The 16421-nt window shown below is 39.6% G+C and overlaps 1 protein-coding gene across 1 annotated transcript in view; it reads right to left on the minus strand.

The window, feature by feature from the left end:
- AP1M1 (adaptor related protein complex 1 subunit mu 1) overlaps window positions 1–10466 on the minus strand; it is a 36105-nt gene extending 25639 nt beyond the window's left edge. Inside the window, exons 1-2 of the mRNA XM_007489786.1 lie at window positions 10319–10466; window positions 9969–10255 (exon numbers count right to left, since the gene is read on the minus strand). Coding sequence (XP_007489848.1) covers window positions 9969–10255; window positions 10319–10466 — 435 coding nt within the window. The remainder of the gene's footprint in view (window positions 1–9968; window positions 10256–10318) is intronic.
- Between the last annotated feature and the right edge of the window lie 5955 nt (window positions 10467–16421).

The raw sequence follows: 16421 nt of genomic DNA on the forward strand, positions 1-16421 counted from the left end.
GCAGTCACATCTCGCCAAGGACCACTCTGTGGTCTCCCCAGCTACCATGCATGACTCTGTCAAGGTGTCGTGGACTAATGGCCCCCAGCACCTAGCCCTTATTGCTCTTCTATCTTGGAACCAATTCTTAGTATCCATTCTAAACCAGAAGGTAAGGATTAAAAACAAAACCAAACCTTGAATAGATTTGACAGATAGTTAGATTTCCTCTCAGGTGCCACACTGCTGGCCATCAATTGTGATGAAAAGGTCTTTCTAAGTTTAAGTCAATGAATGAATGAATTCTATTATTTAGAAAAAAATTTATGCCCAACTTAAAATCAGAAACTCTTATGTCCAAGTTAAAAAACATCTCTACTTTCCTTCCCTTGTCTGTCAGCAAAGTGTCACAAGCACACCAGTATACTTGGCCATTTAGGTTGTTTGCTCATTTTCCAAATGAGGGAACAGAAGTCCAGAGAAAGAAAGTAGTTTATAAGATCCTTTTGAAGTTTATTCTTTCTAAATTTTTCTATTCTAGTCTCTCTTAAAAAAATTTTATTTTTTATTTTTTAATTAATTTAGAATGTTTTTCCATGGTTACATGATTCATGTTCTTTCCCTCCCCTCTTTCCTCCCCACTCCCGGAGCCAAAGAGCAATTCCAATGGGTTTTACATGAATCATTGTTCAAAACCTATTTCCATATTATTAATATTTGCAATATGGAGATCATTTAAAGTCAACAACCCCAATCATATCCCCATCAACCCATGTGTTTAAGCAGTTGTTTTGCTTCTGTGTTTCTATTCTCACAGTTTTTTCTCTGGATATGGACAGCATTCTTTCTTATAAGTCCCTCAGAATTGTCCTGGGGCATTGCTGCTAGTAGAGAAGTCTATTGCATTCAATTGTGCCAGAGTGTATCAGTTTCTGTGTATAATGTTCTGGTTCTTTCGCTCTGCATCAATTCCTGGTCATTCCAGTTCATTATTCCTTTCAGCACAATAGTATTCCATCACCATCAGATACTGCAATTTGTTCAGCCAATCCATGGACACCCCCTCATTTTCCAGTTTTTTTTGCCACCACAAAGAGTGCAGCTATGAATATTTTTTTACACATATTTTCCCCTATTACCTCTTTGGGGTACAAACCCAGCAGTGGTATGGCTGGATCAAAGGGCAGGCAGTATTTAAAGCCCTTTGGGCATAATTCCAAATTGCCTTCCAGAATAGTTGGATCAATTCAGAACTCCACCAGCAATGCATTAGTGTCCAAATTTTGCCACATCCCCTCCAACATTTATTACTTTCCTTTGCTGTCATATGAACCAATCTGCTAGATGTGAGGTGGTACCTCAGAGTTGTTTTGACTTGCATTTCTCTAATTATAAGAAATTTAGAACACTTTTTCCTATGCTCATTAATAGTTTTGATTTCTTTATCTGAAAACTGCCTCTTCATGTCCCTTGCTGTAAACCTCAAAATTTCTTAGACTTATAAATGTTGGAAATTTCACCATTGGGAAATTTCATACTTGAAAAATTTCCTATTGATAGTGGGAACTCTATTGGAATGTGAACCCCATTGGCATGGGAGGTTCCTCCTCCTCCCTTCTTAAGATTACTTTAGGACAGAAACCTTTTGCTGAACAATGGAAAGGGCTTTGACCTATGCTTAAGCATAGAACAGGAAGTTCTTTGAGTCATGATTGATTTTAGAATTGATACAATAGAGATACTTGGAATGACAGAACCAGGTCTTGGAAATTACAATCTACACCCTACTCAGTCCTAACAGGATTTAGGAAGGGCTGCCGCATAGATCAAAATTTAATTATTCCAATCTCCACCCTACTCAGGGTAACAGGATTTAGGAAGGGCTGTAGCAAAGGATCAAGATTTAATTATTTGAGAATATGACCTTCAACAGACATGTGCAAAGCCACAGACCTCTGGGCGGTCCTGGGTTAAGCTAGAGCCACCATTGGCACAGGGAAGACATGGACAGTGATTGGTAGATGTGAGAACTGAGGGGAGGGAACTTGGATGGTTTCCTTAAAGATAGCAGGGTCTGAGGACTGAGGAGGGTGGGTTGGAGAGGTTTTTGGTCTGAGAGGTGGTGCTTTGAGAGTTGGCTCTGAAGGAAGCTGGAGGTGGAGGCCCCTGAGACTGTTTCTCCATTTTGGTCACATGAGTAATAGGGACTGATCTTTCTTTGCCTCAGCTATCTAAGGGCTTGGGCCTTTTGGCCCAGCCTAAACAGAAGGGGTATTTAAGCCCTATTCCCTTCTCTCCCCTTTCTCTCTCCCTCTCTCTCTCTATCTCTAATTCCTTTCTTCCTCCTGTTTGTAATTAAACTCTATAAAAGGTTGACTGCTGAGTTGAGTTTTCATTTAGGAATTACATAGCTGAATTTCTTGGCGACCTTAAATTAATATATATCAGTCTTTTAAAGTGATTTCCTTGTCACATTGCCCATTTATCAATTGGGGAATGGCTTGATTTTTTGTACAATTGATTTAGCTCCTCATAGATTTGAGAAATTAGACCGTTGTCAAAGGTTTTTGTTATAAAGATTTTTTCCCGATTTGTTGCTTCCCTTCTAATTCTGATTACATTGGTTTTGTTTGTACAAAACCTTTTTAATTTAATGAATCAAAATTATTCATTTTATACTTTATAATATTCTCTATCTCTTGCTTGGTCTTAAATTCTTTCCTTTCCCATAGATCTGACAGGTATATTATTCTATGTTCAACTAATTTACTTATAATTTCCCTCTTTATATTTAAGTCATTTACCCATTCTGAATTTATCTTGGTGTAGGGTGTGAGATGTTGATCTAAACCTAATCTCTTCCATACTGTTTTCTAATTTTCCCAGCAGTTTTTTTTCAAATAGTGGGTTCTTGTCCCAAAAGTAAGGATCTTTGGGTTTATCATACACTATCTTGCTGAGGTCATTTACCCCAAATCTCTTAGCCAGTGCCATATTGTTTTGATGGCCACTGCTTTATAGTATAGTTTAAGATCTGGTATTGCTAGGCCCCCATCCTACACATTTTTTTTCATTAGTTCCCTTGATATTATTTATCTTTTGTTCTTCCAAATGAACTTTGCTACAAATTTTTATAATTCTATAAAAGTTTCTTGGTAGTTTGATAAGTTATGGCACTGAATAAGTAAATTAATTTGTGTAGGATGATCATTATTATATTAGCTCATCCTACCCATGAGCAATTAATGTTTTTCCAATTAATTAGATCTAGTTTTAATTGTGTGGAAAGGATTTTGTAGTTGTGTTCATTATAATTCCTGTGTTTGCCTGGGCAAATAGATTCCTAAATATTTTATATTGTCTAGGGTGATTTTAAAGGGAATTTCCCTTTCTAACTCTTGCTGCTGAGTTGTGTTGGAAATATAGAGAAATGCTAATGATTTATGTGGTTTTATTGTGTATCCTGCAATTTTGCTGAAGTTGTTGATTATTTCCACCAGTTTTTTAATTAATTCCCTAGGATTCTTTAAGTAGACCATCATATCATCTGCAAAGAGTGATAGTTTAGTCTCCTCATTGCCTATTTTAATCCCTTCAATTTCTTTTTCTTCTCTAATTGCTATTACTATAATGTTAAATAATAGAGGTGGTAATGGGCATTCTTGCTTCACTCCTAATCTTAATGGGAAGACTTCCAACTCATCCCCATTGCAGATACTTGCTGATAGGTTTTAAATATATACTGTTTATTATTTTTAGGAAAGGCCCATCTATTCCTATACTTTCTAGTGTTTTCAATAGGAATGAGTGTTGTATTTTGTCAAAGGCTTTTTCTGCATCTATTGAGATAATCATGTGATTTTTGTTGGTTTGATTACTGATGTGGTCAATTATATGGATGGTTTTCCTAATATTAAACCATCTTTGCATTCCTGGTATAAATCCTACCTGGTCATAGTGAATAATCCTCTTGATAACTTACTGTAGTCTTTTTGCTAGTATTTTATTTAAGATTTTTGTATCTATGCTCATTAGGGAAATTGGTCTATAGTTGTCTCTGTTTTTGGCCTGCCTGGCTTTGGAATCAGTACCATATTTGTGTCATAAAAGGAATTTGGTAAAACTCCTTCTTTGCTTATTTTGTCAAATAGTTTGATTAGTATTGGGATTAGCTGTTCTTTAAATGCTTGATACAATTTACTTGTGAATCCATCTGGTCCTGGGGATTTTTTCTTAGGGATTTTCTTGATGGCTTGTTCAATTTCTTTTTCTGAGATGGGATTGTTTAAATATTCTATTTCCTCTTTTTTATTGCCTCTTTTTTATATCTAGATTCTTCAAGTCCTTCCTTCCTTGGTACTCCCAGGTACCAAATATCCATGGATCCTTAGTGTCAGCAGGCTTGGGAAAAACAAGACAAAGATAGTTTTGTATTCAGTCCACTTAAGGAATGAGTATTTTTATATACTGAGTCAAACTTCAAAATTAATTCTATTCTCAGATACATTCTTCATAAAATTGACTTTACTTTCTCATCAGTAACCTTCTCATCCCATAGATAGCTCTGCTATGCCACCCTTTCTTTTAACTGGGGAGGTTCTTGACCTGGATCAGTATTTCACCCTTTATGACATCCACACTATACCTACCACTTCACTCTTTGCTCCACTCCTCTCTCTAGATTTCATCTCCTAGCCACAGTGACTCCAACCCCTCAAATATTAACATCTTTATATGTGCTGCCTTCTCTAAATATAACATAAGCTTCAAGGGTAGGGTTATTTTGCTTGTATTTGTATCCACACTGCCTGGAACATAGTGCTTCGTAAATGCTCTATCTACCTGTGTGCTAAGTGTCATAAGGTAAATGAACCTTATACAGAAGAAACAGACAAATACACATGACAGTTGGCATGGAATATTGAATTCATCTCCTCACTGGGGTATGGGCACTTATTTAAAAGCAGTTCTAGGGAAAGAGGGCCCAGCAATAGATTATGCATTGGATGTTAGCTTTGGTCAATGTCCAATGTTGATGTTCCAGATCAGATCACTCAACAGGCTTTGCAACATTGCAACAGTACTAGTCATGCTGTTTGCCTAGCAAGAAGGAAAAGTGGAGAAGAAAAAAAGAGCAATCCCTTCCCCCTCTCCTCAAATCAAAAAGTGATCACTTCATTGCTCTTTAGCTTCTTAGCTTCCCTAGAACCCATCAGCAATTAAACACAAAGAAAAAAAACCCTTGAATTTCTCTAAAGGATGAGAGATTTTTTACTAATTTTGATCAGTCAGTAACTAACTGTATATCTTTCTAGTCTGTGCCAATGATCTAAATCTATGGATTTAATGAACTATGATCCTATGAACCAGTAATGTCTTATAATCCCACAACTGGGACTCTATATCAAGGAGGTTACTGACAGCCAAGACCCCTATGCACAAAAATGTACATCAGACTTACAAACCATGTAATCATGAGTAAACCACTGAATCTCTCTGAGGTGACTTCTTCATCTATAAAGTAGTGATAATACTTACACCATCAACCTCACAGGATGTTGGAGGCTCAAATGAGTATGTAAAGCACATTTAAATGCTCAAAAGTGCTATATGAATGTCAGTTATTATTAATAAAAGACAGCTAGGTGGTGCAGTGGGTAGCCTGGAGTCAAGAAAATGTAAGTTCAAATGTGGCCTCAGATATTTACTAAGTGTGACCCTAGGCAAGTCATTTAATAACCCTGTTTGCCTCAGTTTTCTCATCTATAAAATGAGCTGGAGAGCCACTCCAGTATCTTTGCCAAGAAAATCCCCAATGGGTTCACAAGGAATTAGACATGACAGAAATGCCCAAATGACAAAAACAATATTGATAAGAACACTTCCAAAGCTGCTCATGAACACTATTTATAAACAATAAAAAAATTTTTTTTGGTAATAATAAATCATGTGTTCAATAACTGGCTAGTTTAACAAATTATAGTAAATGAGCATAATGGAAAGTTACAAGACCATAGGAATGCCAAATATAAAGAATTCAGAGAACTGTGAGAAGATTCATAGGAAGTGATGCAGAGTAAGAGAATCAGGGCCAAAAGAACAATACCCACAATGGTAGTAAATAAAATGTACACTGAAGAAGTAGTAAAATTCTGGTAAAAAATAATGGCTAATGTCACCTACCCAAGATAAAGGACATCTCTCACCTTTCTGATAATAATCCAGGGAATAGACTTTGTAAAGGGATTTGAGAATTATATGTTGCATCAAAACAAAATGTATCATACAACTTACTTAAGTCACTTTGAGGTCCTATAGGAATGGTATCAGGAATGCTAAAACTCAGAATGAGCTAAGACTGTTGCAGCCTGAGTAATCAAGTCCAGACAGGGTTCTTTGACAGGGAGGTGCAACTCAGCAGGAAAGAATGAAGCAGGGAACCAAAGCAAGGTTTGAGCAAAGTGCTGGAGCCGATGCTCTAGCTTGAGATATTTATTAGGAAAAAATCATTACACATTTATGATGGATGTGGGTCAGTGACAGGCAAGGGGAAACAATACAGATAGCTACTTCAAAAGAAAACTTTCAAGATACAGAGTCCAGATTAAACATAATTTTGCCCAAATCTTTATTACAGGTAAAACTCATAAACTCATGACTACATGACTAGGGTTAAGGAGGTTGGGGAGCGGGAAGATCACCAAGAACAAATCCAGGGTATATGAGGAGGTGCCTGAGAGTCTGGAAGATAGTGATCATCTGTGGAAGTTTCTAACCTGATGAGGTCCTATTGCTGTTAAGGATGTTAGATATGCAAAACAGGAAGAACCCTGAGATACTAAATAATAAATAAATTAATTAAATAAATTAAATTAAATTCTTGGTAAGAATTTTATCTTGATGCTAATGTAAACAACTTTAGAAGAGGCAAAAAAGGTCAATTGTTTATACAGCCAGTACTGCAAAGGATGGACTTTTAGAAATTTGGATTGCCCCCCAATTTTTTCTTATAGGTAGAAGGTCAGGACTCCTTAACTCATGAGGTTTTGTGACACTGTCACAACAAGAAAGATGCTTTTGCAATAATATCTTGTTTTTTACTGAATCCTTGCTTTGGCTATAAGATCTAGTGTGGCAATATCATTTTTCTCATGGTATTTCGTTCCTTGTGATCCCTTCAACTGTCAGTGAAAAAAAAGGTCAACAAAAATAATTTTTAAAAGTTGTATTGGAGAAAATACTTAATAAATATTCATGAAGATGGAACTTTGATAATGAATGGAGAGAAGACAATTATTCACCTATGACTTGTTTCTCTTTCTCTGCCAAGGAGAGCAGTCTTTGGACTGTAGAGAACAGAATAAAAAGAGACACTAAAAGAGTATATTGCTGCCCTTGATGAGCTCACATAACCAAGGCCTGGCAAGTCATATTTCTGGATACTAAAAGAACTTTCAGAAGCTATTTCTGAGCTATTTTCAGTTATCTTTAAAGGATCATGCAGAAGAGGTATAGGGACTAGGTGCAAATATCTCTATCTTCAAAAAAGGGAAAAGAGTATGAAGACCATAATACAATGAGCTTGAATTTGACTCCTAGCAAAATTCTAGAATGTATTAAAGATATCTATCTCAATGCTAATGAATATTTAGAAAAGAAAGCAGTAATCACAAAGAATTAGCCTTTCACCCCAAACAGGTCATGCTAGACTAACTAGCTCATTTCTTCTTCTGACAGGGTAGGAATGATGTAGATATAGTTTATTTCCCTTTAGCAAGGCATTTGATAATGATCCCTTGTGCTATTCTTTAAGGCAAAATGGAAAGGTATGGGTTAGGTGCACAATTAGGTGGAACTGGAACTAGATGAATGGCCATACTCAAAGCATAGTCGAAAATTGTCTCCACTATAGTGTCCATCAAATTATGCTTGTCTCTATGCTATTTAACATTTTCATCAATAACCTGGAAAATGGCATACATGATATGCTTATCTTATTTGATTGATTGAATATTTTATTTATTTGTAAAAGACATGAAGCTAGGAGAAGCAGATAACAGATTAAATGGTAGAGCCAGAACTCAAAAAATACTTGACAGACTAAGAGGCGCTGGGCCAAAAATCTAATAAGATGAAATTTATCAGATGAATGAAAAGTCTTCCACTTGGGTTTGTTATTTTAATTGATTTCTTTTTCAATTACATGTAGAAACAATTTTTGACAACTGTTTTCTGTCATTTTTCAATTCAGACCCCCTGCCCGCCATGGTAAATAGTCTGATAAAGGTTATATCAGTTTTTTCATGCAATACATATTTCTCCACTTGGGTTAAAAAAAATCAACTACTCAAGTTGGAGGGGGCATGACTAAAGAACAATTTCATATGAAAAAAATCTTTTGGTTTAGTTGACTATAAGCCAAATATAAGTCGACAGTGTGACATGACAGTCAAGTGATTTTAGTCTACACCAAAAGGCAATGGTATTCAGAAAGGGAGATCAGATATTTTCTACTTTGTCTACCCTGCTTTGGTCAGGCCACACTGTGCTTGATTTTTTTGTGCCACATTTTAAGAAGGGCATAACAAGCTGGAGAATGCCCCAAGAAGGGGAGGAAAGGACAGTGAAGGACTTTGAGTTCACATCATGTGATGTCTGGGTGGAGGAACCAGTTATATTTAACTTGGAAAAGAGGCTTAGGAGGTATATGATAGCTGTCTTCAACTATCTAAATGGTGGTTATCTGGAAGAGGGATTACCCTTGTTCTCTGTAGTCCCAGGGAATATATCTAGGAGATATCAAAACTGCAAAGAAGAAAGTTTAGGCTTGTTGTCAAAGAAAAATTTCCTAACAATAAGAGTTAGCCAAAATTGCAATGGAATATACTAAAACAAAGATAGCTCCTTCTACTAGAGGTCTTCAAGCAAACTGAATCAACCTACCTGGGATGGTATAGATTTGTTATTTTTTTAAAAGTATTTTTCCATGGTTATATGATTCATGTTCTTTCCCTCCCTTTTTCCTCCCTCCCTCCCAGAGCTGAAAAGCAATTCCACTGGATTGTACTTATATCATTGATGGTATAGATTTATGTTCAGGTCAGGTTTGGGTTGTATCCCTTGGGTCTGAAGTCCTGCATCCATATCAAGTGCCTTCCATTGGGCATTCTCAGCACTGCACAGCCTAGTGCCACCCTATTTTTTCCAAGCTATGCCCTCTAGGCTCTAATCAAACTGTGTGGTCCCTAACATGCCCCTCACTTTGTAGCTATATCTCTGCTTCATTTGTTTACTGTATTTGGAAGATTCTTCCTTCTCGGTGAATCTGGCTGAACCCTGTCAGCTCCCTAAAGGTTAACTCAGATGCCACCCCTGATCACTTTGCCCCTCCTCCCCCAAATCCTCCCGTTTTACTTTGTACCCTTCTTGAACTTTGGTATGCATTATCACTATGACATTTCATCTTACTTCTAGACCTGACTCAGTTCTTCGATGACATGGCTAGGTTCCCAATTGTCTTTAAGCTTCTCTTCTCCTGAGGCAGCATGCTTGGCTGGGTCGTGAGAAGGCCTGGGTTCAAATCCCATGTCTAAAACTCCATGGGCCTCGGTTTCCTCATCTGAACCACGAGGTCCCTTACAGCTCCACATCTGGGGTCCCACGACAGAGCTGAGAGTGTCTCTTACCTCTTTTGGTATCACCAGCGCTTAGCTCACTACCTGACATATAGTAGGCACTTAATAAATGCTTCTTGACTGATTGCACACTGCAGGGGATGCCTAAGTGCTTGTGGATGTGACAGGCTGCCTTGGGGCAGGGGCTGTGGCCAGAGGTGGCAGGGCCGAGGTCAATGATTGCGGTGATAGTGACTGGGTGACAGGGCCCCGTGAGCAGGGTGGGGGAAAGTCCCCGCCCCCGCCTTTGGGAGGGGCCGTTACCAGGCAACTCAGAGAGGGGAAGCAGCGCTGGCCGAATCTGGGCCTTCTTACCTTGCCCTTCAGGTCCAGCACGTACACGGCGCTGGCCGACATGGCGGCGGCAGCGGCAGCAATAGGGTCGGGGAGAAGTCGAGGTCGAAGGCGAGGCGCGGCGCGGCAACGGCAGAGGTGGCGGCACCGGGGCAAGCAGGCGGGCGCACCCCTCCAGCCGCACCTCACTTCCACTTCCGCCCTGGAACCGTTATGTCCTGCTCGGAGAATAGCCTTCAGCTCCTGACGCACGCGCAGGGGGAGGGGGGGAGGGAAAGATGCGGGCGCGCGCTCGCAGTAGGCGCAGGCTCACTGAGGTCTGAAGAAGCCATTCATCCGCCAGGGCTTTCGGAAAGGGAAAAGGCTTGAGCCGGAGTAGGGCGGAGGCTGAGAGCTACCCAGGACATAGGCGGCCCTTGAGACTGAGCAGGGAAGCCTCAGGCGGAGGAAACGGAAAGTGATGACGCCTTCCAGGCTCAAAAGATAAGACTCACAACATCTAGAGTGTAGGAGCTCCATGGTTGCCTAAAACCCAGAATATCAGAGTTGGGAGGGCCCTTAAAACAGAATGTCAGAGCTGGGAGGGCTCTTAGAACAGAGAATGCCAGAGCTGGGAGGATCCTTAGAACAGAGAATGCCAGAGCTGGGAGGGCTCTTAGAACAGAATGTCAGAGCTTGGGAGGGCTCTTAGAACAGAGAATGTCAGAGCTGGGAGGCTCTTAGAACAATGTCAGAGCTGGGAGGCTCTTAGAATAGAGAATATCAGAGCTGGGAGGGACCATAGGACCCCAAATAGCAAGGCTATGAGGGCTTTTAGACTTGCCTAGGTCACATAGCATACCAAAGGTAAAATTTGAACCCAGGATCTTTGAGTCCAAACACAGCTTTCTATACACTGTATCATTCTGCTCCTCAAGTTGTATTCCTTTCTAAATTCTTTAAATTGAACTCAAATGCCACTCCAGAAAGCTTTTCCTCATCCCCATGATTGACAGTCTTTACCTTAGACCTCACATAGCTCTCTCCACTGCACTTTTCTTTTAAGGTTGTATAGTACTGTTACCTGAATTGTTTTTTATTCCTCTAAGCCCTATGTAGGTAGGGAATCTGTTTTAATCTAAATTTCATATTTTCCCTATGACCTAGGAAGAGTGCTTGCTCTGCACACAGCAAGGAATAACTTAGCTAATATTTATATAACATTTACTATGTGCCAGGGACAATGCTAAACATTTTATAGTTATTATCTCATTTGATCCTCACAACAACCCTGGGAGATAGGTGCGATTATCTCCATTTTACTTGCCCAGGGTCATAAAGCTAGTGTCTGTGGGTGCATTAGAACTCAGTTCTTCCTATCTCCAGGCACTAGTACTCTGTGCATTATGGCTCCACATAATATTTGTTGTTTTAGAGCTAAAAAGTGATAAATCCACTGGCAGCAAGTGATAACATTGTATCTGAGACCACTAGTTTGAGGAAGCTGTGGGGGTAGGTTTGGGGTAAGTAGAGAGAGCCTTGGACCAGAAGTCAAATCTAGCCTCAAATACTCACTACTTGTGTAAGTCTGGGAAAAGCCATTTAACTTCTGCTTACCTCAGTTTCCTCAGTTGTAAAATAGAGTTATGTCAACTTGAAATCTAGAGACCCCAAATCTGCTGTAATGATTAAAATAGTGGAAGCCATAAACTGTGGCAGTTAAAAGAGTGTTTGGCTTAAATTGTGACCGCAGAAAATATGGTTTCAAGACAATGTCTTGTTTTAAATCAAATATAAAGTGGTAGCCAGGGAAAAATTCCCAAATATTAAATATACCCAAGTCAGCTGGGTTTTATAGAGATTTTAATTAATACAAATGAGGAATTAATGAAAGGGAGAGAGAAAAAGGAAATAATGAGAAAAGGGATAGACCAGTCTAGGCCAGCATGAGCCAGCCTAGGCTGAAAACCCTAAGAGAGAGATCAGTCAGTCTTTTATCAACTCACCACAAGATTTATCCCAAGCAAGATTCTAGTGTTCAGAGAGACACCAGTTCAGCTTCAGCTAGCTCAGTCAAGTTCAGCCATCAAGCCCTTCAAGGCAGCTTTTCCCAGCTGAATCTCCAGAGACCTCTTTTTGACCTTTTAAAGGGAATTTTCTCCTATGCCACCTCCCCTAAGTTCTCACATCTACCAATCACAGTAGACCTTTTCCAAAGGACTGACCATTCTTAATTCACACCTGAGTAGACTAAACTTTTGATTAAGTTCACACCTGAGTAGACTAAAATCTCTGAGTAAGTTCTCATCTCTTTGCCACTTGTAAGTTTACAAGTTGCCTGACCTTTATAGGTATTTAGCACCCTTTTGTATTAGATCTAAAAATAGGCCCAGCTTAAGAGCTTTTGCCTTAGTATGGGTTAAGTACTTTTTCATTGTTCAGCAAGGAGTTTACAACTTTATCTTTCCCTAAAGTATGCTTAAGTAGGGGTGGAGTAGAGGTCTCACATTCCTGATCAAAGTCCCTTCATTGTTTAAAATGGGGAATGGCCTTATCCAAATGTTCTGAAGTAGGGTCTGAGAATTTTTAAGATTCACACTCCTAAATAAAATGTTAAGTACCTTTTTTTGTCTTAGCTTCTCCCATTGTATCAAAGTCCTCTTTCAGGTAGCCCAACCCTTGGCTGGACCCTTCCCTTTTGTACCCATGGCAAAGCATGAGCCTCTCCCTGATACTCCTGTCTTGCACTTCCCATTTTCTTGTAGCCATGGTAATGCCAATCAATCATACTTCCCTGCCCTAAGTTCCCGAAGTTCTATTGTTCTTTGGAGAAATCATCTAGTGATGTGCATTCTCCCAGGGATACATCCCCAGAGCCCTAGGGTATAGGCCCTGTGAAGTCTTTTGGAGCTGGGCTTTATGATAGCTGCTGAATATTGGGCCTATCTTTCCTGATTAAAGACTTGATTTTTCTGACTACTTTAGTAGTTCTGTGTTATTTCTGAGTTAACAGTAACAGCACCTAACTCCCAGGGTTGTGGTGAGGATCAGTTTAGGTATTTGTATAATCACTTAGCATAGTGCCTTATATATAGTATTTAATAAATGCATATTCTCTTTCCTCTTCCCATCTGCAGTAACAATACTTTCTTTAAAGGCTAAATTTCTTCCATAACCTTTTGACCCTCCTTTTCCATTTGGTCTATTCTACTTTTCATGGAACTCCTTTCTTCATTGAATGTTTGTGCCACTTTACCCCAGGTGACCATTTTTCCTTTATAAGCTGTTATTTTCTTTTTGTATTACTTTCAATTCCCTCCCCCCATTTTCCTTCAACCTGTCTTATTTGATTTTTAAAATTCCTTTTGAGTTCTTTCAGGGCTTGAGAACAATTTCTATTTTTCTTCGAAGTTTTGCATGTGGTTGCTTGGATCTCACCATCCGCTATTGATTCTGTGCTTTGCTCTTTGTCACAACTTTTTAGGTTTTTTGAGAAATTTTTTAGGATTAGGAGTTTTTTGCTGTTTGTTCATTTCCCCACCTTTTTCTTTTTGCCTGTAGACTGGGAATTCTGAAAGCTGATTCTGTCTCCTCTGCAGCTGGTTTGCAGGGCTAGGCTCTATGCTATTTTGCCCTGGGACTAGTTCTTCACTGCAGCATTGCAGATTTGAAAGGGCCCTGTACTATGGACTTCTGAGCCTCACTATGGGCTGGTGCCAGGGCCTGGGACTTCAAGGGTTGGGTCTGAGGTGTTCTTTTGTTGGTGCAGCCTGGGTCCTGAAATCCTGAAGCTGGCCTGTGTCCAGTCATGGAACCTGGTGCAGTAGGTGAGGGAGTGGTAGGACAATACTCCTTTGTGTGTAGTTTTGCTTTCCATTCCCCCTCATCCTGTGAAAATCAATTCTCTCTGCCTACCTTTCAAGTTGTATTCAGTGGGAGAGCCCCCTCACTGTGTCTTGCTGTTGGTTTTTGACTCCTATCATTTTGGGGTGCTTTTTAAAGATTTGTTTGGAAGGAGTGCCAGAGTGGTTTTAGCTTTTGCTGCTACTAAGTGGCCATCTTGGCTCTGTCCCAGCAGTAGCAGTTCCTTTTTTTTAAAAAAAAATTTTTTAAACCCTTACCTTCTGTCTTAGAATTAATACTATGTATTGGTACTAAGACAGAATAGTGGTAAGGGCTAGGCAATGGGGGTCAAGTGACTTGCCCAGGGTTATACAGCTGGGAAGTGTCTGAGGCCAGATTTAAACCCAGTACTTCCCATCTCTGGGCTTGACTCTTAATCCACTGAGTCACCCAGCTTCCCCCCTAGTAGCAATTCTTAAATGCAGATTCCATGGATAAATTTTAAGGGGTCCATAAGTTTGGATAGGAAAAAATGACATCTTTCAGTGTTTCTTTTATAACTCTATATATTTTATTTTATGAATTTAAGAACATTTTTAACATTCTTAAGAATATTTAGAACATTAAGATTTTTAAATTTAATTTATGAACATTTAAGTACATTCCACTGGGCGAGTCACTTGACCCCCATTGCCTAGCTCTTACCACTCTTCTGCCTTGGAACCAATACACAGTATTGATTCCAAGATGAAAGGTAAGGGTTTAAAAAAAAACAAAAAAAAATTCCAACATTTTTGTTGGAACTGGGTTTCCCTGGTTTAACCAAGCAAAGGACATTGCTGATCATCAGGGAAGCTTTACCCTGCTCCATTTCTGCCTTAGGGTCTGGTCACCCCTTCTTAGGCATCCTGGTCTCTTTCCCCACACCCAGGGGGTTTGACATATTGTGACTGAATGTGGTGTAGATACTCTGACTTTAGCCCCACTGCAGCTCAGAACTCCTGAGCTCAAGCAGTCTACTAGCCTTGGCCTCTCCAGTAGCACTGAGAATAAGCCTATGGAATTGCACTCAGCAAAAATGATCATTTTGAGAAGTTCATAGGCTTCACCAAGATGTCAGAGAATCCATGACTCCTGTTCTACAGAAGCATAAACTTTCCTTTATCTCTACTAGCAACTATTATCTCTATTTCAATTCAACTAAACAAGTACTTTTGTACAAAGCCCTTATCTTCATCTCAGTCTGAATTTTTCTTTCCTTCATTTGGGTCAGTCTTCTCTGGTTCTAAATAACAGTAAGTAACATCTTAAATGTTGCCTCATTCCTCATCAGAGGAAGGAAAGGGAAACTATGCCCTGAGGCCTTAAGGCAGGAGATGTTATCAGGTTTTGCATCCTTTGGCCTGAAATAGTTCTTGCCCAGTCCCACCATCATCTCCAGTAGCAGAAGAGACCTTAGATCTTATATATATATACACACACACATATATATATATATATATATATATATATATATACCAGACTATTCATAGTACAAGTTTTTGTGGTAGCTCAGAACTAGACACAAAGTCCCAACCCATTGAGGAATGCCTGAGATAACTATGAGGCCCTGTAGATAGAGTATTAGGGTCAGTTGAATTAGAATCCAAATCCAGCCTCAGAAACTTACTAGTTATGTGACCTTGGGCAAGACACTAGGTTTCCTCAACTATAAAATAAGGGTAATAATCTTACCTATTTCCCAAGGGTTGTTGTGAGAATCAAATATTAGATAAAAAGCATAGTGCTTGATACTTAATAAATGCTTGTTCTCTCTCCCCTCCTCTTTGTTTTTTATTGGTTTTCCTCCACACTGGGATTGCATTGCTTCCTTGCTATTTGTCTCTCAATCCCTTGTTTCCTTCAAAATTCAGCTGACATGCCATTTCTTCCTTGAAGCCTTTTCTAATCTCTAGTTACTGGTCTCTTCCTCCTGTGACAAGGAAATCACTTAAAAGACTGATATATATTAATTTAAGGTCGCCATGGAATTCAGCTATGTAATTCCTAAATGAAAACTCAAGTCAGCAGTCAACCTTTTATGGAGTTTAATTACAAACAGGAGGAATAAAGGTATGAGAGAGAGAGAGAGAGAGAGTGTGAGTGAGAGAGAGTGAGAGAGAGAAAGGAATAGGGCTTAAATACCCCCTCTGTTTAGGCTGGGCCAAAAGGCCCAAGCCCTTAGATAGCTGAGGCAAAGAAAAGAGATCAGTCCCTATCACTCATGTGACCAAAATGGAGAAACAGTCTCAGGGGCCTCCACCTCCAGCTTCCTTCAGAGCAAGCTTCTCAGAGCACAACCTCTCAGAGCAAAACCTCTCCAACCCCCTTTCAGTCCTCAGACCCCGCTATCTTTAAGGAAACCATCCAAGTTCCCTCCCCTCAGTTCTCACATCTACCAATCACTGTCCATGTCTTCCCTGTGCCAATGGTGGCTCTAGCTTAACCCAGGACCGCCCAGAGGTCTGTGGCTTTGCACATGTCTGTTGAAGGTCATATTCTCAAATAATTAAATCTTGATCCTTTGCTACAGCCCTTCCTAAATCCTGTTACCCTGAGCAGGGTGGAGATTGGAAGTTCCAAGACCTGGTTCTCATTCCAAGTATCTCTATT

The sequence above is a fragment of the Monodelphis domestica genome, chromosome 3 (assembly GCF_027887165.1).
Source record: "Monodelphis domestica isolate mMonDom1 chromosome 3, mMonDom1.pri, whole genome shotgun sequence".
NCBI lineage: Eukaryota > Metazoa > Chordata > Mammalia > Didelphimorphia > Didelphidae > Monodelphis > Monodelphis domestica.